Source organism: Marmota marmota, unplaced genomic scaffold (genome assembly GCF_001458135.2).
Source record: "Marmota marmota marmota unplaced genomic scaffold, marMar, whole genome shotgun sequence".
Taxonomy (NCBI): domain Eukaryota; kingdom Metazoa; phylum Chordata; class Mammalia; order Rodentia; family Sciuridae; genus Marmota; species Marmota marmota.
In genome coordinates this window covers 3,504,987-3,532,611 of record NW_026000075.1, presented here as the reverse complement: position 1 = coordinate 3,532,611, position 27,625 = coordinate 3,504,987, and the positions used below count along the sequence as shown (strand labels likewise).

The following is a 27,625-nucleotide window of genomic DNA, read 5'->3' as shown; positions in this document are numbered from 1 at the left end:
ATATATATATATATATATATACATGTGACTGCATGACCAATGTGATTCTGCAACCTGTCCACTCAGAAAAATGAGAAATACCACATCTGATTCAAATGTATGATATGTCAAGGTCATTGTACTGTCATGTGTAACTAATTAAAACAAATAAAACAAATTAAAAAATAAAAAAAGGGTCCTCATTTTTGAATAGGGTTAACTACTCTGAAGCACCTGCTGACTAGGGTGTAATGTTTTAAGCTACCCAAGTTTCATATCGACCGTATCCTTTATTTCCACTGTAGTAGGATAAGACTTGCCTTTGGCACTCACAGACACCTGCAGTTCTGGAGGATGAGGTCTTTGGTGAGGACAGAAGAATCTATACTCACTCCTGGCTTTCTTCAGAGTCACATTGCTAATAACAGTTGCTATTTCCTAAGCCTGTACCTCTACCTGTAACTCCTAAGCCTGTACCTATTCCTTAGTATAAACGCAAGTTAAAGTAAAGAAGTTGAACTTCTTTTCAGAATCCATTTAAGGTTTTGGGCTTTTTGTCCTCCCTCACGAGAAAACCCCAAATGCTTATGTATCACTTCTCAAGATTTCCACATTTGGCACGACAATAAAAGATCCGTAAAGCTTGGTTGAGCTGTTTCAAAGTAACCAATTGATCAGGGTTATCAGACTTAGCAAATAAAAATATTTAGAAAATACTTGTAGTAAAAACTAATATCTGTCCTTTATCTGAAATTCAAATTTTGTTGGGTATTCTGGCAACCTGAAAATTGACTTGTTGTTCCTCCTGCTTGAGGATTGAAACTTCACAGCTCAATCAAGTTGCTGGTCTTTAGTTGTCATGGTCTCTGACAAATGAATTTCACACCTGTGAAATGCCAAGAAAGTATTCTTCGAAGCTGCAAGTATTATTTTCTACATTAAAAAGTTACAATTAATAAAAACGCATCTGAGATCTTTATGAGAGCTCCCTTTAATTGAATTTGGTATGTCTATGTGTGTTTTTATTTACATCTTCCTTTGTTGCCTTCAAAAAGACAAAGGTGTCTCCTGAAATAGATAAACAGAACATACCTGGAAAAGAGTGAATAAAAGGGGGGAGGAGAAAAACAGGTTAGGAGAATCTGATGAAACCAGGAAGGAAGTGGGCATGCAAAATGGACATCACCTGGGCTTCAGACAGCTGCCGGGCGGGGAGGTGGCCCAGCGTCAGCTCTGGGTTTCTGCTTAGCCTATGTGAAGAGGGCCTCTGCAGCAGCACTTTTCAGTATCCTTAAATAAAACAAATCAGCTGCTCAGGAGCCACTCAGCTATTCCTGGTTTTAACCTGAGCAAAATCCTCTTAGAAGATATGGTGTAATCCAGTGGCTAATGTCCTTTGTAAGATCCTTTTAGTATAAATGCAACAGCTATTTTCTAAGACCTCAAAATTTGCCACTGGCAAAACACACAAACACAGTTTGGAAAGAGCAACTCTTCAGATGTCAAAAGAAGGTAACCTTGTTATGAAGGTCTCAGATACTTTATCTAAATAAATAATAATAATAGGGATACTAAGGATTATGATGGCAATAATTGTAATAAATGCCCAGTAGATAATGAGCTATTGCTCTGTGCTAGACAATTACATTCAATGTGCACGATAATCCTGCAAGGTGGTTATTATTCTTTCTCTCTCTTCCTCTCCCTTTCCTTTATAAGTGGAGATATGAAGGCTCAAAGTTTTATGACCAGAGTCACAAAACCAGTGAATGGCATGGCTGTGATCTGATCCCAAGCCTGTCTGGTTATGAAACACTGCTCTTTCAGAGGAGGAAAGGTTTGCATTATTTGTGGGATTTAAAGCTAAGTTTAGTTCTCTTTTTCTCAAATATAAATCCCAAACCTGTTTATTTAGAAAATAGAAAAAAAAAAAGAAAAAGAAAATAAAGAAGAAAAAAATCACCCATACTTTCATTACCCAAAAGAAAAAGATCATTGATGGTTACTGTACATAGGAAAAGAAAGAGAAAATATAAACTTGAATGTTAAGGACAAGTCATAAGGAACTAAGAAAGGTGTTTCAAAATATAAACCCATCATGTTTTTTTTCTTTTTTGTTACCCAACTAAAATTATTGGTTTACTAGATTTAGAAAACCTGGATTCTTGGTTTTGCTTAGCCAAACACTGGTTTCTGGAAACTTCCAAAGTCTGCTTGCCTATGCCCCCAAGATTTTTTTTTTCCTGGAAAATGCAAGATTGGACTGTTCATGTTTCACAGAGAGCTGCCCTTGGGGGTGTTAAAAATAGACAATGTTCTAACTTAGGCTGACTGAATCAGGATCTCTGGCAGAGGGGCCTGGGAATCTACATCTCCCAAGATGTCCAGATGATTGCAGCTGAAGATTCAAAACCAGTGATACATATTGTCCCCTGCTTAAATAGGCCTTGGAGTCTGAAGGTTCCACATTTACTCTTTGTTTTTATTTAGGGGATGTAGATACCAGGGATTAAACTCAGGGGCACTTGACCACTGAGCTACATCCCCAGCCCTATTTTGTATTCTATTTAGAGACAGGGTCTCACTGAGTTGCTTAGCACCTTGCTTTTTGCTAACCTAGTTCAAAGGCTGGCTTTGATCTCACGATCCTCCTGTCTCAACCTCCCGAATTTACTTTTAATGGCAGGAAGAGGACTACTCCTGCCAAAACAGGTACTTTTACTGGGAGACCACCTGTCAGGTTATTAGACCTCAGTCCTGAGAGTGATCTCGGGTCTTGCCTGTCCCATCCTTCACCTGTAGGCGCCCAGGTTGATGCAGCTGATTCCCAGGTTGTATCTGGACCGGATAAAGCCTGGCTGAATCTCCAGAGCTCGGGTGTAGGCCTCCACGGCTTCTTCACTGCGGTCTCCATTGGCCAAGGTTGCCCCAAGACGGTTCCATAATGAATAGTCCTGATGACAAAAAGCAGAGTTCTCTAACAACCAGAAGGAGCCTTGCTGACATCGTGCTCACGGACAGGTACCATGATGAGGCGAATTACTCAGACATCGTCATAAATCACTTTGTGAAATGACATTCATTCAACAAAATGCAGTCATCATTTGACGCTGTCATGTAATTAACATTTCTATTCTAGATAGTTCAATATTAACTGCCACAAAACATCAGAGGAAGGGAAATAAAGTGTAGAAGAAATGGGCAAAGTAGGTTGTGGAAACTTATTACAGAGAATATGGTGGTTTCGTGCTGTGCTGTGCACTCTTACCTCTGGCCGAACAGTTAAGGCAGCGTTAAATGCGTCTATTGCTCTGTTGAACTCTCCACTCAGGTGGAACAGTACCCCCAGGCCTGTCTGGAGGTCAGGGTCGATCATGTCTCCATTTTGGTGGGCAGCTTCCAGATATAATTCCTTCACTCCTTCCAGAACAGAGCTACAAAAGAAAACATTAGTTTCTTTACTCAAAGAGTCCAGGCATGAATGATTGACTATTGAAGCTCTTTGGACTATTTCAAGTCTCGATTTATTGCAGACTGGAAAATTTCTGTCAAAATATCTTAGCTTAAGGAGAAGACTACTAATACTGAACGTTGAAAAATGCAGCTGATTTTCTTGAAATATGTTGTTGCACACATATGGAGCTATTATAAGTAAGGTCTCTACAGGGACAAATCTAGGGACCCTGGGAGTACTAGTGTGGAAACCCCACAGCTAAATTTCCCAGGGCCTCAGTGAGAAAGGACTTAACATCAAGGTTTATTGTGGATGGAAACAAAATTCCTAGGAGAAAGGACTTCCATTTACCCATTCCTAATTCTCAGACTTCATAAAACATGGATCATCAATCAGTACTTATTATATTTCAGGTGAATTTTATGTCCAAAGCAGTTGGCTTTAAAATATGGTACTCAGAGAAATGTCTGTGGGTGCCCATGATGGAGATTATGTGTCCAAAGGATGGTTGCTGTGGTTTGGATAAGTATTCCCCAAAGGCCCATGTATCAAATAAATGCTCCTTTTGCTTATTTGTTGCCATACGGTGGACAGTTTCCTTTGCCATGTGCTCCCACCATGACACATTGCCTCACCATGAGCTTCAAAGCAACAGGGCCAATTAACCATGGACTGAAAGTTCCAAAACTATGAGACAAAATAAACCTTTCCTCCTTGTAGGTTGATTATCTCAGTGATTATTTTGTTACAGTGATGGAAAACGGATTAACATAATAGCTCTGATGTGAGCATCGATCTTTCTATTCAGTGCTCTCTTCCAGCAGAATGCTGCCCTAAAAGCCTTTGTGAAGGGAGTGATGTAGAGATCTGAGGCTCATTCATCACCCTTAAGGTGATTAATTGTGTATTGGGTATTTACTGCCAGTTATAATGAGAAGGATACCTGTCAACTGGGGATTTAGACATCCTTCTAGTGAGGCCTGGAGATCCCTTCTTGCTCTTCACAAGGTATTTGTACTTTGGATTTTGCTTAATCCAATTCTTCAAAGATTCACAGGCATCCTGCTGATGACCAGTGTTTGTGTAACTCACAGCCAAAGCCATCAAAGCTTTCAAATTGTTGGGCTGTAGTTCTAAGCACCTGAAAGAAGACAAAACAGAAATAATTTTAGGTTTTTCAGTTTTCCAACAGTTCTCTAGAAAATTTGAAATCTTTACCAATTAAATGTTGAAAAATGTTATTACATTTGTTTACATCCCTGGAAAACCATGTATCTTCTAATGAAAATCATGGCCAAAGAGGATTTTTAAGAACATTTAAAACTCATCCTGATGATGACTGATTTTTTTAATTGTAATGAATGGTTTTACAACTATGGAAGTATGGCTACTTCCTGCACATAAATTATTACTAGTTAATCTAATGAGAAGAAAAGGATATTATTATTACCTTATCCCCTGCCCCCAAACTGGACTTGAATTATATTTGAATATTCAGAGATGAAAGATTGTACAGTGTTTTGGAGAGGAGAGGGAATTTCCCATTTCCAGACTACTAATGTGGGTTTACAAAGGATTGAGGTGACTGACTGAACCCCCTTATTCTATTCATCTGGCCTCTAGCAAGGGTTTTTTCAAACTTTGAAGTAGAGATGAATCACCTGGGACCCTGAACCTTCCTCTGTACTGCATTCTAGTATAGTGGGTGGGATGGGGCCGAGGAAATACGGGTCTGACAAGCTCCCAGGTAATGATGATAATGGTAGTCCCTGGAAAAGACTTTTTAAGGAACAAGCTCTAAGCAGCACCTAATGCCTCCCTGTGGTGGTCCCAACCTCAGAAACTTATCAGTACTGGGCAGAGTTCTCAACTCTGAATGCTCCTGAGAATGGAAGGTTTAAAACTACCGATGCTTGGTTTCCTAGTCTCAAGCAATTAAACCAGGAGTGCCTGGGAGTCTTTTTTAATTTTATTTAATTTTTTAAAGATCATTCTATTTGCCATGTGTATACAGGGTTAAGAACCACTGACCCAGAGTTCCAGAGTCAGGACATGAGGGTTAAAGTTCTGTCTCTTTTACATATAATGTGTAACCTTGACCTTCCCCGATCCCCAGTTCTCTCCTTTATAGAAAATGATCTCAAGGAAGAACAACACCCTAGGCATCACAACATCTTTGGATGATGTGGAATACTGAAATCTAGGATTCTGGGATGGCAAAGCCCCAGATCTAGAATTCTCACATACTAACATTCCGAATCTCTAGGATTTACACATGCACACAGGTTATGTACACTTCCATATATACACACACTCCAGTGGAACCTCTGGACTATATGTGCATGTGCATATACATTCTCCTCCTACAGCTCTATATAAAAAGTACCTTCAAGAAAGGGCAGGGAAAGTGAGAGTCTATTTGGTAGAAACTTTCAGGGCTTCATAGGGATTCTAATCAAGTTAATGGGTGATGCTACCTACATCTACCTCTGTTCCCATTCCCACCCACAAATCTTCATTATCTCAATATGCTTATCCTGAGAAAAACTTTCAGATGCTACAAAAGTCCAGAAAATTAAAAGAAACTGTGTATTTAATGAACCAACTGATTTGCAGATAACAAAATATTGTGGTTGAAGAACACTATTTCGTCATAAGTTCTTGTTTTCTAGAGCTAAGTGTGACTGACATGTGGCAACCCAGTACTGGTCCTGGCCTGGTTTTTCACACTGTGCTTCAGGAGTGGACAAAAGACAAATGTGGAACTGAGCAAGTGCATTCCCAGGTGTCCACCAGCCAAGGTCATGTGCTTAGCTTCATGTACCTCTGGAGGGCGACAATGGCTGCTTGTTCATTTTCATTCTCTGCCTGTGTTATCCCGAGGAACTGCCAAGCCTACAAAAGACAACTGATGTTATTAACCTTGCAAAAGGAAGCAGGGATTACTCCTGTGTTTAGTTGGCTTACCTGTGGCAGCTCCTGTATGCAGAGCTACCTGACTCAGATACTTTTATGTAAGAGCCCCATAAAAGGAAAAAAATATCACATGCATTTTTTTGTTCAAACTGTCTTGTGACATTTGGGTCAAGATCCTCTGTCATTATTTCTAAATTAATTCACTATTTATCCTTTCCTATCATCCAGTGTTCCAGAAGTCTCTGAATTTCTCAGATCCCATGATATCAGGCATCTTAAAACCAAAAGATCAATATGTAAGATTTCATAATTATAAAGAAAAGGAGTAGAAAATAACCCAAAAATGTAAATAGGCTAAAGTTTACAACTAGAAATATCAAGATATACAACATGAATATATCACATAAACCAAAAAAAAAAATACTTATTATTTCCCCCAAGCATACTGGTGATTTTTAGAGCAGTCTCTATTTTGATTTCACCTATCATGAGTCTTATAATACTTGCTATGAAAAGATTGATGAAGCAGGCTTCTTCCTAGCTTTGGCCACAGTACCATTTTCACTGCCCACAATGTCATTCATTACCTTAGCCTTGGACTTTCCATAGATATGAAAACTTGGATCCTCACCGGGATCCATTAGGTACAAAGGAACTTAATTTTCTCATTTATAAATCTGGGAAAATAGTATATACTTTTTTTTTTTTAACCTCCTAGGGTTGCTGTGTTGAATGATACAGTATACACAAAAACATCTTGTAAAATATATATCATTCACAAATTTAAGATGATGTTATTGTTTCATGCCACTTTTTAAAAATGACAATATTTTGTCAGAATTTTAGTTGTCAGTTCAATCTCGTTCCACTGTAAACCTTTTGAGGAATAAGATATCTGGAGCTTTAACTGGTGAGCAGTTTACTTATTCTTAGTATACAGACCAAGAATTTATCAATAATAAGAGTGAAGGCTAACTAACTATGGATGTGCCAGGCCCTGAGCTGAACACCTCATTTGCAGGAACTAATACTCCTTAGAACACATGGTGAGATATTTACTATTATGAAATGCATTTTACAGATGAGGGAACTGAACCCTAAAAAGCTTTAATGACATGTCCCAGGTCATAGGGCTAACAAGCAGAATAGGAATTTGAACCTATGTAGTTAGAGTAGCTGAGTATAGAAATTTTATTTATTTATTTATTATTTTTGTTTGTTTTACTTAGTTGTATATGATAGAAGAATGCATTTCAATTCATTATTCATAAATGGAGCACAACATTTCAATTCTCTGGTTGTACATGGTGTAGAGACGCACCATTCATGCAATCATACATGTACCTAGGGTAATGATGTCCATCTCATTCCACCATCTTTCCTACCCCCGTAACCCCTCCCCATCCTCCCCTTTGCCCAATTCAAAGTTCCTCTGTTTTGTCTTTTCAATACCACATACTCCTATCCTAAAATCTCTGCAAACTGCTTTTAGAATATCCATTATAATGATTTCTAAAAATCACTCATAGTCTAAAAAGGAAGCTTTTACACAGCCAATATCATTTTACAAGGCTTTATGGATTTCAAAACGTAGTGGACGGCAGAAGCTCTTTGGTGGTCTCCGAGTGTCTGTCTCTAATCACCTTTCTCATCCCAGACAGAGGGATTTTCTTACATGCAGTCAGATTGAATACCTCTTCTGGGCCATTCTCTCAAGGTTTCCCATGGCCTTCAGACTCAGTTAAAACACTTGCTGTTCTCTCCTTCCCTCCTCTCTCCCACTCTCTCCTCCCCTTTTCTGTTCCACGTGATGCTTCAAGTCCCTCTGCCTCCCTTGCACCACTCCTTCCGAAAAACAACTTGACTTCCTATGGTCTTTAATTCTCTTTCCTTCAAAACCCAACTTTGGATTCACCTGTAGGGGAAGGCTGGATTAGGACCCTGCTCTTTGCTCTCCTAGCACATCCAGACACCATATTCATGACACTATGTCACCTCTCCCAATAGACCACAAAGGTGTCTTTGCATTCCCAGCCCTTCAATATTTAAAGCCAGGACCTAGTGCAATTTTGAGGGTATAGTATTTGCTCAATAAATGTTGAGTGAGTAAATCAAGGGTGATACATGGTGTGACTTGAGACCCAGACAAAACTACACATTGTTCCCTGAAAACCACTGGGTGTGTTTCAGGTTGGCAATTTTGATTTCTTTTTTCATTTTTCATCCCCAACCTTTATCTTTGGGCAGTGTAGATACTGCAGATTAGAAACAGGTACCTACTTATCTCTTAGAATAAATATCACACTAAACCAGGTTAACCCCTTTGGGAACTTTTACTTGGTGAAAATGCCACCCAGGAGAGCCCTGTGCCATCCTGTCTATCCTTAGCACATGAAGCTGCTTCTGAGTCTAGTAGAATGAAGAGGACGGATCTACCTCTGCATCTCCGGGGTCCTGAAGAATCGCTGCCTCCATGAACAGAATGGTGACTGGAAGGTCCCCTTCCTTCAGCCTTTTTAAGCCTTCTTCAAATGCTCCAGGCCAGTCCTTGAAGGGGTTTTCAGTGTGAAAGTAATATCCCTACGACACAGAGAAGAGCCATTACACCATCCATCCACCATCTCTGCATTCTTACATTCAGCAAGACCTCTTTAAATCTTAATTGACTTATTTTGATGGATGTATTCAATTTCAATTAAACTGAATACTGTCCCTTATTATGAATGTAGTGCATGTTCATTGAATAAATTTTAGATGATAGCAAATAACATAAAAGAAAACAAAAAAGTTACTCAAAATGCCACAACTTAAATATGATATGGAGCTGTGCTATTTCTGATATTTGTTTTGTTCTTTTTGTTTTAGCTATTTCCCCTGAAGATTTCAAAATTACTGACTCTTCAAACATGGTTTTTGTTGAGTGCTGCCACCCAACCCTCTGAAATATTAATAAAACATACTGTACATCTCTTTGGAAACTGTGGCCCAAACAGTACCCAAGGCTAAGATACTGTATTATGTAAGATCTTTTTTGCCTCCACCTAGAAAAGTTTTTGCTCTACTGGGGACTATCTTGCCCCTGTTAAAAATGAATGTCTTGCCTGGCACAGTGGTACATGCTTGTAATCCCAGTGGCTTGGGAGGCTGGGGCAGGAGGATCTTGAGTTCAAAGCCAGCCTCAGCAAAAGCAAGGTGCTACGCAACTCAGTGAGATCCTGTCTCTAAATAAAATACAAAATAGGGCCGGGATGTGGCTCAGTGGTTGAGTGCCCCTGATTTCAATCCCTGGTTACCAGCACCTTCCCCCACAAAAAATGCGTGTCTTAAAGATGGACAGTTTATTCATTGCAAAAATTTAAACAAACAATAATAACCTAGTATTTTTGTGAATGTATAAATAGGTTCATACTACATCTGTAATCTGTGGCTTAGTCCTCACAGTAGTACATTGTGATTGTTTACCCTATGCCATTAAAATTATTTTTATGGATATATTACATTTATTTATCTGATCTTCTACTGACAGACTTTCACATTATTTAAAATTTTTATTATTATAAAATAAAGTTAAAGTGAGAGCCTCCTTTCTCAAACTCTAGTGCTTTTGCTTATTACCTAAGGATAGAATCTAGAGGGATCAATTTGGTTAAAAGCTTTGAACTGTTTTTAGGCCTTTGGTATATGTAACTAAATATTTTTTGAGAAAGTATTCCCCAACTTACACTATCACCTGAAGTGTCTAACAATATTATTTGTTGTAACTTCACTAGCATAGATCATCATAAAACCCTTCTCCTCTGATAGATGCAAATAAGCTAGTCCATTGATGATGTTACTAAGGCCTAAAATAGATGAAGTGGAGGCCTTCATTTTCCATTAGTGCTTAGAAAGACAAAATCCCTCATCAAGACCACAGTTACCACCAACTTATGTGGTGGATAGTATGGAAATGGGGTGGTTCAGAGGTGAGGGTCCCTGGTAGGCCTCAGGCACACGGCTTGTAGCCCAGTGTCTGATGATCTACATCAACCTTCTCCCTTTTTACCTTAGCTCTGCTTTCTTTGGATAAGACAGCTATTTTTAATAAGATGTTTGTTCTGATTTTGTATGATTGCCTGGCCTTCTGAGAAAGAGAGAGTATTGGGAGGAGAGAAACATTTTAATCACTATGTAAATTGCAGATCTCCTCAAATCAGAGTCTCTTATCCCCAGTACCTACTGCAGAGTAGATAAATATATAAATATTTGTTGCGTGCAGAAAAATATCATGGAAATTATTCAGAAGTGAATGCAATTGACACTCTCTCCATCACAAAACCCCAATACAGACAGACACAGACATGTACTTTTTTTTCTGTGTAAGAAAATTCTATGTCTTTTTCTTTCTTTCAATTAACCCCCTCTCTGCTGGCTTGGCCAAAAGTGCTTTTGAAGGATTGATCTTAGAGCCACCAGGACTTCATGATTGTTCATTGCACAAGTACAGTTGCTGGGACTCCTATCAGAGGAGTATCTCTGAGGATTCCCATTGGGACCTGACCTGGTGGTTTGGAGAGACTTTTTTCTACCATGATTTGCTAGTGGTGTAATGACCACCTGTGAAGCAAGCCCAGGCCCTCCTTCACTCCCTCGCCACTATATAGCTTCTATTGTTGGCACATCAGCAGGACTAAAGCGGCTGATGAGCCCAGTTCTTGCCAATCCACTCTAAATGTTAGTTCTGTAACTGCCCCAAGCAGTCAGGATCCAGGTTCTGGGTGGCTGACAAATGGTCTGAACACTGACGATAAATAAGAGCTTTTGATTTCAGCTCACTGCCTTTACACATTGGATGGTTATCTTGTTTCCATCTATCGGTGATTTCTCCTAGGTCAGATCGATATTAAATTATCTTTGATTTTTAGATTTCTGACAAAATAGTTTAATAATCTATAAAACACGCTGTGAAGAGGATGAGGAAATTTGTCAGCGCATGTAAGAACGGAATGGGTTTACCTTCTCACTAGCTGAGACTGTAACTTGGTTCTGGGCTTCTTGGTTCTCAGATATCCAGTTCCTCCGGGCCATCTCTTCCCATTCTGCTTGCATCTTATCCCAAAACTCTGTATCTGACTAGGAGACAGGAAAGCCCAAAGGAGATGATTTAAAAACATGCCACATTATCTGGTTTTCCCAGGTGGGGGTAAGTTTTTCTTATTCACCAAAATGAGTTCTGAGGAGGCAAAAGGTGTTTAAGTTGGTCACATCCAACAACTGGTTGAAGATCTTCTGGAAGGGAAAATGTCGAAGTGGACCAGTGTGATTTTTTCCAGCAGGAAAATAACTACCACTTGAAGGATCAGAAAATCCATTGCAAATGTTCCACAACTTACCTATTTTAAGTTAAAGACCCTGTAAGAAGAGAATGAATTAATACACCTAACCTACTGATCATCAGAGCTTAACAGCTCTATATACTGAAAACAATCAGCTGTTTACGCTTGGGATCACATAGTACACTGGGAGCTGTGGTCACTGCTTTTGTCAAGCACTGTGAGCTTGTCCTGTGGCATATTACTTGCATAGGAAAAGGCCAAGATTCAAAATTCAAGGTATGATTGCTTTTGGCTGGGTATCACGTTTGCACCATTTTAAAGTAAAAAAAAAAGTCGTAAGTTGAGCCATTATAAATTGGGGAGTTCTGAATTTAAGAAAGTTTCAAGTGTGACACCAGCCCACATTTTAAGTTGCTTCTAGAATGTGAAGAATTCGAATAATTGCTTTGGGACTGGCTGGGCAGTGATTTTGGAAGGCAGCTGGCTGTGGACAGGGAAAGTTGATCTTACTCTGTGCTAAACACAGTGGTAGGAGAAAATGGAGTCTGCAGATTAGGGTCCCAGAGCTAGGATTCACAGGATCTGAGTTGCATCTAGTTTCCAAGCCCAGGCTTATCAGTTTATGGCAAACCTGGCCTCCTTGAAGGACCTTGGATTTGGGTGTGAAAATGAATGAATCTTCTTCAAGGTCTTTTCTGTGGCAGGATGATACTTTTTTTTTTGAAAAGTATTACTTATTGCGCGCATGTGTATGTGTGTGTGTGTGTGTGTGTGTTTCCTTTTTAGCTTTCCCATACGTCTCCTCTAGGGGAAACCAGGCCAAGGTTTTCCTTGACATCTAGGAAGGTGTGTATTCCTACATGAAAGCAGAATTTTTCTTTAAGAGCTGCTCAGGGTTGGCTTCCATTTTATTAAGCCTGAAGAGAGTACTTTAGATGACCTAGAGGGAGAAGGAAGGTGGGAGTGTGTTATAGAGTCTGAGAGAGAGGGGGAACAGTGGGGGAAAGAGATGGAGAGCGCTGGGTGCTGAGTAGAAGGAGACTCTTGCTCAGCTTTTGGGCGTTTCCTAGGAAATTGGCCTGAGCTCAAGAATTTTGAGGAACCATTTGGGCTTGAAGACTGTTAGCAGTTACCATAACAAGAGGGTAGACACTCTGGCCTTGTGTTTGGCACTACATAAGCCTTCCAGATTTTGTGTCTCAGATTAAGTTACCTGACAGTTTGCTAAGAAAGATGCTTGGAAACCACTTTATTTTCATTGAACAAAACAAAACCAAAAGTTGGTGTTCCTTGACTGAATCTGGAACTGACATTCATACTCCCTCTGCAAGTCTCCAGTTCTGCGACTCTAAGTTCTGTGACTTGTCCACACATCCTCTACCTGGCTGGGTTAATTAATCTCCTTTTAATCCTCCTGGTCTTCCTGGGTACTGTCTCTCCCCCAGAAGAATTATTCTCAAAGTTGCTGTGAATGATAGTCATAACCTTATTTACTTTGGCTAAAAGTGTGCATGATCAATCCCAAGCACTAAATAAGTAGTGAGTCTTGATCTCCTTTTTCATTTGGTCCAGAATATTCATCCCTACCCAGTAATGGGTTCTATCCTATTGGCAGAGGACGCTTCTCCAGGAGGGCTCACAGCGGTGCAAATTGACAATCTGTCTGAGATGTTGGAAACACATGGAATGACTACTAGGTATTTAGGCTAAGGAATAAAATGTAAAATTTCTTTTTTGATGGATCCTTCTAGTAGAATACCAAATTGTGTGAACAGAATGATCTCAAATATAGAAAAGCTATGGGTAGTTATGTGCATTTATGAATATGAATTCCATTATTGTATATAATTATAATGCACGAATAACAAAAGTTATGGGTAGATAAAAGGAAGAAATATGGTACCATGTCCATAACGATCTGTCTTTGGATGAAGGAATGGTGGGTGATATTTTCCTTGCTCTTTTATGCTTTTTGTATTTTCTTTTATAATTAAACAATAAGTTGAACAACAACAACAGCAAATAACTTATCTTCTCTTTTTTTTAATACCAGGAAAACTGAATATTATCAGATATTGAAGAGTTTGGAGAAAATTTCAGAGGATGCATTTTAACTTTTCAAGTATGCAGGTTTAATTCGTCTTCATTAGAAATGAAGAAAAATATGCCAAGTGAATTTTATGATATTTACTGACTTTCCTAAACCCCCACTGGGAGATGCAAGAGACCAAGGGCTCTGTGTACTTTGTAAGGCAGACATCTTCCCTAGTGAGAGTCCTTGGAATTCAAAGTATATTACAGGTCTTGTGAGTGAAGGAATGAGAGGGCTACAGGATGTGTACACCAGAGTTCCAGAAGGGTACATCACCCCTTTCCTGCAGTTTCAAATTACAGCTGTAGGTGACTGCTGTGGAATCTCAGCTGAGAGGGGCTGCTGGGCTCTCATTTAATGAGATACACCAAGACTGACTGTTTTCACTTAAAATAAGTTATTGCTGACTAATTAGTGCTCACAGCACGGTTTTCATTTAATTATAGGAGACTACTTTTAGCATAATCAATTTTCATCTAGTCTCAGAATCCAGACTTCATTCACATAGCTGCAATTAACGCAGCTCCCTCTTTAATGAATTTTAGAGAAACCTGAAACATATTTGAATTTTAAACATTTTAGACATGACTCAGGAGATTTTATTTATTGATGATTTTCTTAGCTATTCTGGGATTTCGGTAGATTGGTTTTTATACCTGACATGTAACAAGTTATCTGCTTATCTGCTTATGAGCTGTTGTTTGCAATCTATTTCCATTTTTAAGAATAGCTCTCTGATGATATCAATGGTACATGAAACATGGAGTATGGTGGTCAACAGGAGGAGCTTTCTTCTCAGATGAATCTTGGTTCAAGTTCTTTCTCTGTTGTTGACCTTTTGCAAGTCCCTTAAGAAAACTGGCTCTTGTTTTCCTCATCTTTAAAATGAAGATGTAATAGAAACTTGGATTAATTTTTATCCTGACTGAATGATAAAATATATCTGTGGCATAAATCTCATGGTAGATACTCAACAAAAGTAGGTGTTCTTATTAGTGTTTTATCCTATTGGAAAAAAAATGTAAAGGAAACAAACCTCAAAGCTTATCTACACATGCTGTGAATGTTCTGTTTTTAAATTTTTTATATTGCATATTCTTCTTCTAGACACTTCTACTCTCTTCATTTAAATCTATCTCTTCCATGTAATGATTCAAAAGTAGGAACAAGGTGAAGAAATTTATGGCAAAGTTCTTTAAGGGACTGTTAAATAGCAATTAAAATAGTGTTTGAAGAATTTATTAAAACATTGAATAGTCCTTGAGTTATAATATTCCTTGAGAAACAATATGGTTGCAATGATAGAAAATATAGTATTATGATTGCTAATAATACAATACTCTGCCAGGGAGAAAGACTGCAAAGAAGCACACAAGTAGTGCTGTTTTATGGGATGGGATTATGAGTAACTCATCCCAACACCTTTCCTTGTACTTTTCAAAATTTCTCCCAATTTAAATTTTTTTTGTAGTTGTAGATGGAAAGAATGCCTTTATTTTATTTGTTTTTATTTTTATGTGGTGCTGAGGATCGAACCTAGTGCCTCACGCATGCTAGGCAAGTGCTCCACCACTGAGCTCCGGCCCCAGCCCAAATTTCCTATTGCAAGCCAACATTATTTTGGTGAAAAAGTAAGAGTATATGTAAAAAATGCTTAATTCTGTTCTTTTTTTTTGAAATTGCTATTTTATAAAAATTTGTTTTACTTAGTTACACATGACAGTACAATGATCTTGACATACATTTGAATCAGAAGCTTAATTCTTTTCAAATTCAACTTTTCCATGATGTCTTCTTTAATGACCCCACAATAGAACAATTTCTTCAGCTCTGATATTCTATGGAATTGATACCTGTTCCTTCAGCACTGATATTCTGTGGAAGAAGAGAGAAGTGTTCTAGAAGCTCCCTTATCTCTATGAAGCAAGTCATTTAAACCTTATTGTGTCCCCATTTATAAAGTTGGAATACGGCATTTATTAGAAAGCTCAAGCTTCTTTGTTTATGCAGATTAACTTAAACCAGAATCAGCTGGAGGGGAGATCTCAGCACAAGATCACGTAGTCTTTTTGAAGGGGCCTTCTATGTTGTTTACTGATCTCTAAAAATTACATTCTAAAGCATTTCCTCAAAAGTATATTTAACATTTTTCCTTTAACTTTTTTATTGTAAAACTATAAAATAAAAATTTCTATATGAATCAAGGCAAAATTAAATATGAATCAATGGGGTTGGGGTTGTAGCTTAGTGGTAGTGCACTTGCCCAGCACGCCCGAGACCCTGGGCTCAATCACTAGCACCATACATACATCACTGGGGAATTTTAAGGGATAGCAGCATATTAGCAGTTCCAATTCATCCATTTATTTTAGTTATCCTTAAGTTAAAATAGAGATACTTCTAATTTTGTGGTCAAACCTAATTGTTGATTAGAAAGATCCTGGAGCTTTGTTAAAAAAAAAAAAAAACGATCAATGTGAGATTGTGTGCCAATTCTGCCTGTGAGAAATCTGGCTTTCTTTTTGCCTCTTTAACATCCGTTGATTAACTGTCACTGGATCAAAAACTTAAAAAACAAAACAAAAAAACACCAAACCAAACAAAACCAACTAGCTCTGCTGATGCGGAAGAAAAAGAATAATCTTTTTTTATGTGGCAGGGAATTAAAACCATTGTATAAGTTCAGATAAAATATTTATCTCAGCAAACAATTTTTGTGGAAATGAAACTACATGCAGATCAGACTGCAACCTCATCACCCTGGGGTACAATAGTTCAGGAGGATTCCATGTGATAGCCCAGAGAACATAGTCCAACTGGGCTGTACTGATAGAGGTGCAGCACCCTCATGGAGGATGAGATAGACTTTTGATTGGTCAGAATTACTTGGTGTTTTGGGTGCAGTGGTGACAGCTTCATGTAGTTAGGGTCACTGATAAAACTGGAGTCTATTTGGGCAAAAGACATCACAGGCAGGAAGAATCTTGCTTAGGAAGAATGTGTAGGGGAGCAATTTAAAGCAAGGCTCAGGGGTGTGATGAGAGCTGGGTGAGCTGGCTCAGACTTTTTTTGTAGGCAGCAGAACGAGGATGAATGAATGTCAGTTCCAGGAAGACAGATTTTTACCAAATGCAATATAAAACTGCCCGGAAATAGGTAGAGCTCCTTTCTTCTGAGAAGGAGGGGTTCCCCAACATTAGAAGTCTTCAAATTGAGACAGAATGACCAATGGGAGGAGTCATAGGGAAGTGTCAAAGATCAGATGGAGACTTGACTCAATCAGTTCTAAAAGCTCAGAATTCCTCGGGTTGCACTGTTATTAATAAATATATTTATTTAGTCAAACAGGAAGATGCAAAATTAGTAAAATCTGTATGAAGTAAGAAGTGGACCTGTCACACATTCTCTTTCTCAAAACTAACCATACAGGGAGGAAAACACACAGGTTTTGGGTTCAGGTAGAATAGTCTGGATTTCCCTAGGTCCCTTGTCATGCGACCTTAAGCAAGTTAATCCACATCTTCAACTGAGTTTGCACATCTGTAAAATGTAAATATCCTGTAGAGTGGTTGCGTGGATTAAATGAAATAATTCACATGAAGTGCATAGAATTTGTAACATCTAAGCCCTAAGGAATAGTCAGTTAATGCCATTTTATTTTTACATGGAAAAAGTGTTTCTTAGGATAGTTTACAAACTGTAAATGGTATGGTTCAGAAGTGTTGAAAACAAAAAATATTGGTGCTAGCACTCAACATCAATTTTGCAGCTGCCTCTGGATAGACAAGCTTCTTTGTTTACAGGAGTCAGCCATCACCGTGGTCTCCAGCAGGTACCTGGGCAAATAGCCTGAGGCTCTTACCAAGCACTGCACTAGCAGAACAGGTGCAGAAACATGGGAAAGAAAAATTAGAAATGATGGAAGGGGAGGAAAGGACACAGGAGGCTGGAAATAATGCAACACAAGGCTTGAGCAGGATATCAGAAAGAAATCGAGAGCTGTTTCTAACAGAATCTAAGGTAGTTTCCTGTTCTGTGCTTTCTCTTCTCATCTGGCAAGGGGGAGTCTAAAAGAATAAAGAGCAAAACCTGTTGTCCAAATGGGAAGGTGACACCTTCCCATTTGGACAGCCAGGGTATGTCTTTGCAGAATGAAATTTCACATGGTCATAGCAGTGGTATCTTCATTCATGAAGAAGAATTGAAAAAAAAAAGGAGAAGAAGAATTGCATTGACTGCTCTAGAACACACTGATGATTTGGGAGTAAGGTTTTGTGGGGCCAATTTCTTAGGAGCCGTTTATTTCTTGCAGGCGTCCTGGGTGCTCTTTGGGCCAGTAAGGGCAGGTGACTAGGGATACATTCCCACAGGCATGAGGAGATGGTGATAAGGTCCTTTGCATTTGAGCCTAGTCTCATGTCACGTGTGATGACAAGTCTTGAGAATAAGGAAGCTGTTATGTGGACAGTGAGCCACCAGCCATGTGCTCAGCTGCAAATAGGATTCTTTTTCCTTTAGCCATCTGAACAGGTAGAAAAAAGACCTGGAAAACTCCCTATCTGTTAAAACAATAAGCTCTTAGAAATATGTATAAACCCAGACTACATGTAAATCATTGGGCTTTGCATCATGTGACTATTAGAACAAAACATGAAAGAGATAATTCTTTTTCTTCCACATCAGCAGAGCTGGTTGGTTTTGTTTGGTTTGGTGTTTGTTTTTGTTTTGTTTTTTAAGTTTTTGATCCAGTGACAGTTAATCAATGGATGTTAAAGAGGCAAAAAGAAAGCCAGATTTCTCACAGGCAGAATTGGCACACAATCTCACATTGATCGGTTTTTTTTTTTTTTTAGCAAAGCTCCAGGATCTTTCTAATTAACAATTAGGTTTGACCACAAAATTAGAAGTATCTCTATTTTAACTTAAGGATAACTAAAATAAATGGATAAATTGGAACTGCTAATATGCTGCCATCCCTTAAAATTCCCCAGTGATGTATGTATGGTGCTAGTGATTGAGCCCAGGGTCTTGGGTGTGCTGGGCAAGTGCACTACCACTGAGCTACAACCCCAACCCCATTGATTTGATTCATATTTAATTTTGCCCTGATTCATATAGATTGACACAAGAAGTCAATTGTCCAATGAAAAAATAAAAATGGCGATAACTATAATTCAGGAGAGGGTGAGCAAATATGATGCAGAGAGATGAAATCACTTATTCATTGTCACCTTACTATTGATAAATGACAGAGGCAGAATTCAAAACAATTCACTCTTTCCTTTTGTGGCAGATCAACTCTTCCAAAAATGATCATAGCAGTATTGCTGTTCCCCACTGCCACGGTTTGAATGTGTCCTCCAAAGTTCATGTGTGAAACTTAATCCCTAATCCAAAGGTATTGGAAGGCGGGACCAAATGAGAGGTGATTAGGTTGTGATGCCTGCATGCAAGGATTGATGAAATGATCATGGGAGTGTGTTGGCTATCATGAGAATGGTTTTTGTTATAAAAGGCCTTCTTTGTCTCTCTCTCAAGTGTGTTCTCTTGTCAAGTGGTGGCTTCTGCTATGTTATGACACAACAAAAAGGCCCTCACCAGATGTGGTCCCTTCATCCTGACCTTCCCAGCTTCCAGAACTGTAAGAAATAAATTTCTGTTTTTAAAATAAAGTACCCAGTCTATGGTATTTTGTGATAGCAGCACAAAATGGATTGACACCTATCTTCTTCAGAACCTTGCCACACTCCCATAAGAGGTATAGTGTATGGCCCTGTCTTCAAATACCTGTATTGATAAATAAAATGCAATGGAAGCAACCTGGAATGACTTCTTAGGGCAGCTGCTAAAAGGTGATATAGTTTTCTATGCCTTTTCCTCTTTCTCTTGACATTCTACCCTTGGAATCTAGCTACCATGTTGCCAGGAAGCTCAAGCCCAGAAGAAGGCCACATGTCTGTATTCCAGCTATGACCTTAGTTAGTCTCAGGTGACTGACAGCACAAATGTTCTGACATGTGAGCAAGCTGCCTTCAAATGGTTCCAGCTCCTCTCCATTGCCCCCAGCTTCAAGTCATCCTGACATCTAGGGGAACAAGATGAGTTATCTTCTCTGAGCTCCACTGGAATTCCAGAGTTCTGAGCAAAATAAAAATTGTTATCTCCTGCAAAAGTATTGGAGTAATGTTTTACACAGTCATGGTAACTGGAACACCTATTACTCTTCTAGGTTGGAGGACTGGAGTATGGAATGAAGAGTAGGCTTAGAGAAAGGACAATAGACTGGAGCTTCCTCCAGGGGTGGAAGGCTGATGAAGCTTAGCAGCATTCCCCAACAGAGTGCTCTAGGAGCAGAGGTTCTTTCGGTTTAAGAGATTCTTCAGGTTAAACCCGAGGCTGCAGATTGGTGACTTGAAGACCAGATCTGACTAAGACTGCTTGACCAAAGCTCCTTTGACCTCTCTTTTCAACGGGTCTCAACCCTTGGCTTCCACATTTGTCTTTTGCAGAGTCTAGTTGTACCAACGATCCTGCTAAGACAGTTTAGTGAGAATCCTCCATCTTCAGTATCTCTTCACTTTTCTGTCTTATGGAATCCTTTACCTTCCCAATCCCAGGTGGTCTACCACAATAGTCAGCCTTTAGCAAGAATCTGTTAGGTCAATTTAACCAAAACCCTTCTCTACCCCTGTTGTTCCCTCTTAATAATTTTCCATCCATGGACCCCCACCCGGCTCCATGGCTATAGATCCTCACTTGTCCATGCTTTTTTCAGTATTTGGAACTGAGCTGAGTTATAAACATCTGTTTTACTCTTTTGCAATGTTTCTGAATAAAATCCATTTTGTTGCACATGGATTTCCAATTTTCCCAGCTCTCACCATGCACAAAACTCAACTCAAAGTGGATCAAGGACCTAGGAATTAAACCAGAGACACTGTGTCTATTAAAAAAAAAATAGGTCCAAATTTCCATCATGTCAGATTATGCCCCAGCTTCCTTAATAAGACTCCTATAGCACAAGAATTAATATCAAGAATCAACAGATGGGATGGATTCAAACTAAAAAGCTTCTTCTCAGCAAAAGAAACAATCAGTGAGGTGAATAGAGAGCCTACTAATTGGGAATAAATTCTTACCACACATATGTCAGATAGAGCAAAAATCTCTAGAATATATAAATAACTCAAAAATCTTAACACCAAAAAATCAAACAACCCAATCAATATACAATCAGAAACAAATATTTGAAAAAATCAGAAGAGGATATACAATCAGTCAACAGATATATGAAAAAATGTTCGACATCTCTAGCAATTAGAGAAATGCAAATTAAAAGTACTCTAAGATTTCATCTCACCATTTGTGCATGGTGAGAGCTGGGAAAATTGGAAATCCATGTGCATTCAAGTCAGAATGGCAGCTATTAAGAATACAAACAGTAAGTGTTGGTGAGGATGTGGGGAAAAAGGCACACTCATACGTTGCTAGTGGGACAGCAAATTGGTGCAGCCAATGTGGAAAGCAGTATGGAGACTCCTTGGAAAACTGGAAATGGAACCACCATTTGGCCCAGCTATCCCTCTCCTTGGTCTATATCCAAAGGACTTAAAAACAGCATACTATAGGAACATAGCCACATCAAGGTTTATAGCAGCACAATTCACAATAGCTAAACTGTGGAACCAACCTAGATGCCCTTCAGTAGATGAATGGATAATGGAATATTATTCAGCATTAAAAGAGAATAAAATCATGGCATTTGCAGGTAAATGGATGGAGCTGGAGAATACAATGCTAAGTGAAATTAGCCATCCCAAAAAACCAAATGCCGAATGATTTCTCTGATTTAAGGATGTTGATCCATAATATGCTGTGGGGGTGGTGGTGGGAGGATTAAATGAATTCTAGATAGGGCAAAAGGGAAAAGGGGAGGGAGAGGAAGGGAGTAGGAAAGGGGTAGGAAAGACAGTGGAATGCAATGGTCATCATTATCTAAGTACATGGATGAAGACACGAAGGATGTGACTCTACTTTGTGTACAACCAGAGATATGAAAAATTGTGCTCTACATGTGTAATATGAATTACAATGCATTCTGTTGTCACATATAACAAATTAAAATTTAAAAAAAGAGAAAAAAGACAATAGCAGTCCAAAAAAATCCATTTTTACTGCTTCCATTACTGTTCAGCTCTAGTCTTTTTTAGTAGATGTAGCCAAGACATGTGTTTCCTCTACCTTATCTTAGTTGCAAAATTTCACATAAAAACTTGTGCTAAAACATTTCATGAAGATCAGTTAACACTAGGCTCACATTTCAAAAGCAGAGAGCTTCAGGAGATACATATGGTTCCACTACATCCCAGCCACCACCAGGTCCTTATCTACCTGGCTGGCTCTGTGGGCAACTGAGTTTACAACTTCTGGACAGAAATAAATAGGTCTCTTTCTGTGTAAATTGCCAGGATCTTTATATGCTAATGTATATTTTAAATCTCTGAGAGGAGAATATGAGCAATAGTTCTGAATGTATTTTATCTTGAAGTGTGTGTGTGTGTGTGTAACACAGCATGGAAAATGCTGAAATAGACACCCAGGGTGTGAAAATCTGAAGTTCCACAAAAACAGAGATCTTTGGTGGAATAATTTTTGTGTATCCTGAGACCAGCTCTCAGGGGTAGGAGTTTATCACACATAGTTTGTTTTTATGTGATTGTGCCCAGTGAAACTCATCTCCAATTAACCAGCAGGTTTTCTCATCCTCACATCTGCTGTGTGACTCAGAATTCTTCAAGATTTTATTGTTGTTATTGTTCCAGAAAGGGAAATGAAACCAAGAATGTAGAAGGAAAAATTAAAATAAATCTTAGTGTTTTGAGAAGAAAACTCATTTGATATAGTCATCTTTTTAATGCTAACCAGTTATTTAAAATGGCCTTTGAAACAACATATAATTATGTATAGAGAATGGACAAAGACTGAGAGAAACACGGAAAGACAAAAACAGGTGATCTATTAGTGGAGTGGGCTATCTAAGTAGTTCTGACCTTTCCTCTCCAACATTTTGATTTCTCTTGTTGTTTCTTTTAAAATAATATAAATAAGAGAAATTCCCATAAAGGAATTATTTTCTGGTAACTAACAAGATTTTATTCTGTGGTTGGTCAGGGCCTGCAAAAATAATAGCATTCAATCTGTATATGGAGTAAAAATCGGAGTTGATAATCCACTTGAATCAAATGTATGAAATATGATATGTCAAGAGCTTTGTAATGTTTTGAACAACTAATAATAATAATAATAATAATAATAATAATAATAAAATAATAGCATTCAAACATTATCTCATACTGGGAATGCAGGTTAAGAGCAGGAGTTGGGGAGTGAGACTAAGTTTTCAGCTCAGCTCTGGCACTTCATAATTGGTGTGACCTTGAACTAGTTGCTGAATGTCTCTGAGTTCTAGTCTCCCATCTTAAAATGGGAAAAACACTCATGTGAGAGGCCTGTTGTGAGCACACAGTGAATGATAAAGGTAAAGCCTTTGGCTTAGAACACAAAACACCGTTGCAGGGGCAGCACTTAAAGCTAAAACTGCTAAAACATCCTTAGTATGTCTGGGGATAACTGGTTCCTTCCTCAGTCCTTTTCCTTTGAAAAGGCCACACACGAGAGGGATTATATTAAAAGGAGTTTCTTTTGTAGTATTTTCCTCTTCCTCTATACTAGTGGATTTAAACTTGCTGTATTGAATACCTGTGCAGATACTACCTTTCAGTTTGTGGAAATATTTCACCCCACCCTTTTAGGATATTAAAAAAAAAAAAACACTCAAAACTGATTCTGTCATTTTGGCAAGAAAAGTCCAATTAAAAGAAAATCCATTACATTGTTTTGATCATTTTGTGCTGATATTCTAATTCCTTCCTTTTTCTTTATTTGATTGTCACAATGGTGGACCAGATGTGAAGACAGAGTCTAGATCCAGTTTGTTAAGAGGCTGTTGGGTGAGAAGATGGTTCATACTGAATTCTCTGATGCTAAAATCAAACGGGCAGACTCAACAGCAAGGTGAGGATTCTGAAAATCTGCCAGCGGCTCCCCAGCCCTGGACGTGGTGGTGCTGACACCACGTGGGAAAGTGAATGTGCCCATGCTGGGGATGGATCCCATGGAGCTATGAGTTTCTGTTATACCCACCAATGCTTTAAAAAAATCCAGATGGCCCAAATCATCACACATTCTCCCTGTGTATTGATTTATTGGCCTGTGAGGATTAATTTGGACAGGATTAGAGAAATATTTTCTCTGCCAAGGATACTAGGCATGGGATCTCACTTCTTGGCAGCTGCTGCCTCATTCTCAGTATCAAAACACTGAAAAAGAGAGGCCCAATAAAATGCCAGGCCAGAGGCTCCACCAGCGTAGGAGAAAATCTACCATCTGAGCTCTCTTTCCCACAGAACCTGATAGATGGAGCAGGGGAGGCTCCGGGGGACTGGGCTTCCTCTATTTTCATTTACCTGACTCCACTAGTAAGATCTGTTGTACTGGAACTGCAGTGGTCCCAGGAGCTATCATGTAATTAGGAACCCATTTTGAAAAGCCAGACACACACAACAGTTTGAAAAAGAAATACGTGCATGTGCTAGAGACTAATGCTTTTCCAACGTCTTTATAAAATGGATTTTTTTTTCATGTAGACCCTCTTTGATTGAGGAAATTCATAAATTTTGAAGAGGAGCATTTAAACTTAATTCACTTATTCAGCAAACATGATTGCCAAGCTTTCCATGGGGCAGGCAATACTCTAGTCACCAGAGTGTAGCAAGGAACAAGAGAGAGGCTAATGTGCGGCTGGTGCGTGCACCCTGCTGGGGACAGACAGGCCACAAAATGCTTCGAAGGCTGAGAAAGGGGCATCAGTATACTCTGGGAGAAAAGAGGAGAGAAGCCGACCTAAACATGGAAGGTAGGCGTCTCCTTGGATGCAGAGATAGCCAGGCAAGGCTCTGATGTTGAACAGAAGTTAACCAGGTAACGGAGTGAGGAAGGAACAATTATGGCAGGAGGAACAGCAAGTGCAAAAGCTAGGAGCAAGATCCCCCAGCCTGTTTAGGTAACTGATGATTTATCACGATGTCAGTGTAGATATCAAGGTAGGAGGAGTCACAGTTGAGGATGCAGAGACAGGAATGGTCCAGATCATTAAAAGATTTTGTAAGCTGGGTCAGCAAGTTTGAACTTTATTCTATGGACAAGTGAGAAATCATTATGTAGACCTCTGTTTTTAGAAAGATTACTCAGTCTGGATAATAGAATCAATAGGACTTAGTGTTCAGTTAGATGTTACTTTGGAGGGAAGTGTAGGGAGGAGAGAGAGAATGAATGGACAGGGCTTCTCATGTGGAGGTTCCTGTTTCCTGAATCAGAGAACAGAAAAGGCAAAACAGGGTTATGAAGAGGAGTTAGGACCAGGATGTGTTCAGCTGGAGGGGTCTCCAGAGTGTTCAAACACAGATGTTGTGTGTTGAGTAAGTTGTGGGCCACGTCTCAGGTGTAGAATCAAGTGTCTCAGGTGTAGAATCAGAGACAGAGATATGAAATTAGAGTCACTGCCATGTGGCTGTTAATTGGAATCATGTAAGGGAACACATTTGACCAGTGAGAGTGTCAGGAGAGAAGAGTGGGCTTCTAGCAGGGTACCCCCAGGAATACTGGCAATAAGGAATAGGCAGTACAAGAACTCACTAGAGAATGGTCAGAAAGCCCAAAAGAAGGCAATTATGAAGTAAAGAAAGTGTTTAGCAGTATCAAATGCTACAAAGAAGCTCAATTAGGCTGAGGTCTGTCTATGAGTTAACAACCACAGAGACATAATCTTGTCCAAAGCAAGCTATGTGGAATAGGGGAAGAAGCCAGACTACCATGGGTTGAGAGCAAATGAGCATAAAATGATGCACACATTGTCTTACATGGAACAGTAAATGCAGCATCTTTGTAATGCAGACTGATGGAAACCATGAAGTAGCTAAAAAATTCCTGTCTTCACTTAATTGGCCTTTTTTCTCATTCAATTTTATATATTTTTTTATCCACCTACCCACCTACATACCTATTTATCTACATGTCTAATCTTTAACTGACTTATTGGAATCACAGCTAAAGTGAAGGATGGGAGGGAAGAGCTGAGACACAATCCTGCTTTTCTTTTCCTGTTTATTGTCTTATAGAATTTGGGGATCACAACAGGAAGGAGCAGGTCTTAGGAGGGTCTAATGCAACCCCTCTTCATGGGGATGGATTGTGGGAAGCGGACAGAACAGAGATACATTTGGAGGCTAAAATGGATTTAGATCAGGTGATTGCAGTGGTAACAGAAAGGAAAGGGTGAATCTCAGAGATTTTGTAAGGAAGAAATAGGAGGATTTAGTGTCAAAACAGCATTGCCTCTTGCTAAGAGCAAGAATATTGTCCTCTTGAATATGTATAATTTTAAAAGAGCTTTTAGTGTGTTGACTCATTCGACTTTCATAAGTCCAAGGTCACAAGCTAGTTAATAGCAGAACCAGGGCCAGAACTACACCTTCTCATTCGTGCTCTTGTGGGCTTTCCATCAATGCAGACTCGTTTCCCCTCATCCCTCCCCATATCTCAAACCTGTCCTTGGCTTTAAGGATCAATCAATGCCGTTGCTTGGCAAATATCTTGGTTGGAGGAAAAGAGCAGAACAGAGCCCTTCTGTTGGTCTCTTGTCACTTAATTTTCTAAGACAAACCAGGTTCATTCTGCTTAGAAATACAAGGTCACTGATCCTGCTCTCAATCTCTTTTCTATCAAGAATGAAGGAAACTACAATGGAATGCTAAAATGGGACTCTCAGTTTGGCTGTGAGCTCAAAAGAATGAAAGAAAATAACAATAGGTGTCTGATATTCAAAAGAAATGCTTAAAAAGTCTCTATATGTGTATATGTATATATACATGTATGTATGTATACACACATATAATTTTCAAAACTTTACTTATAACTTCTATAAAAGATCTAAATTGAAGGGACCAGAGGATAGCATTGCTATGAAAAGAATGGTCTAGAATGTGTTTCTCATAGACTGAATTTGGACCATCACCAAGGATGAAGGCCAGATGGCGCTATCTTTAATTTCACCCAAGAGACCTCCCTGGAAGATGGAAGACTAGCGATGTTCTCACTGAAATTGCTCTTGCATATTCCCAGTGGAAATTTCTGAGAGACCCACAAAAGCAGAGTATGGGACAACATGTTTTTGTTAAATGACCACCATGCTCAGGTTGCATAGGCTAGACCCCTCACTGCTCCAGGTCCAACCTTGGAGGGAAGAATCAGAGAAAGAAGGTTCATTGGGCAGCTTCCCCACGGCAGAGGATCAGGTGTTAAGGTGATCCTAGCTTGGAGAGGTACAAAGCTCCAAAGTGTGAATATTGAAGGAGTCTTGTTACTAGAGGACTGGTTATTTTAGCTTTTGGAACAATACTGTTCTTGAGAATGAAAACATATAGAAGACTTTTTATTAGAGTGACTGGCAAAGCTAGGGACTTTGACAGGTTTCATTGTGTTCCCCCAAACAATATATTGATGTCATAACCTCTGGAAGCTGTGAATATGAACTTATTTGGAAATAGGGACTTTGTAGATGTAATCAAGTCTAGATGAAGCTCTTTGGGTTTACTGTGATTGGTGTCCTTAAACAAACAAACAAACAAGAAATTTGGGTACAGAGAAGAGATGCCATGAAGACATATGAAGACACAAGGAAAGACAGCTTTGCAGAAATGGAGTCAGATCCAAGCTTGACTAATGGCCACAGCTGAATTTCCTAATACATGC

The 27,625-nt window shown here is 39.1% G+C and overlaps 1 protein-coding gene across 20 annotated transcripts in view; it reads right to left on the bottom strand.

The window, feature by feature from the left end:
• Positions 1–27,625, bottom strand: part of Pex5l (peroxisomal biogenesis factor 5 like) — a 228,469-nt gene that overhangs the window by 8,807 nt on the left and 192,037 nt on the right. For all 20 annotated transcript variants that reach the window (XM_015494335.2, XM_048814237.1, XM_015494330.2 and 17 more), the window contains 6 exons: positions 11,345–11,461; positions 8,786–8,929; positions 6,258–6,328; positions 4,377–4,574; positions 3,248–3,413; positions 2,776–2,933 (listed from right to left, as the gene is read on the bottom strand). In XM_015494335.2, coding sequence (XP_015349821.1) covers positions 2,776–2,933; positions 3,248–3,413; positions 4,377–4,574; positions 6,258–6,328; positions 8,786–8,929; positions 11,345–11,461 — 854 coding nt within the window. The remainder of the gene's footprint in view (positions 1–2,775; positions 2,934–3,247; positions 3,414–4,376; positions 4,575–6,257; positions 6,329–8,785; positions 8,930–11,344; positions 11,462–27,625) is intronic.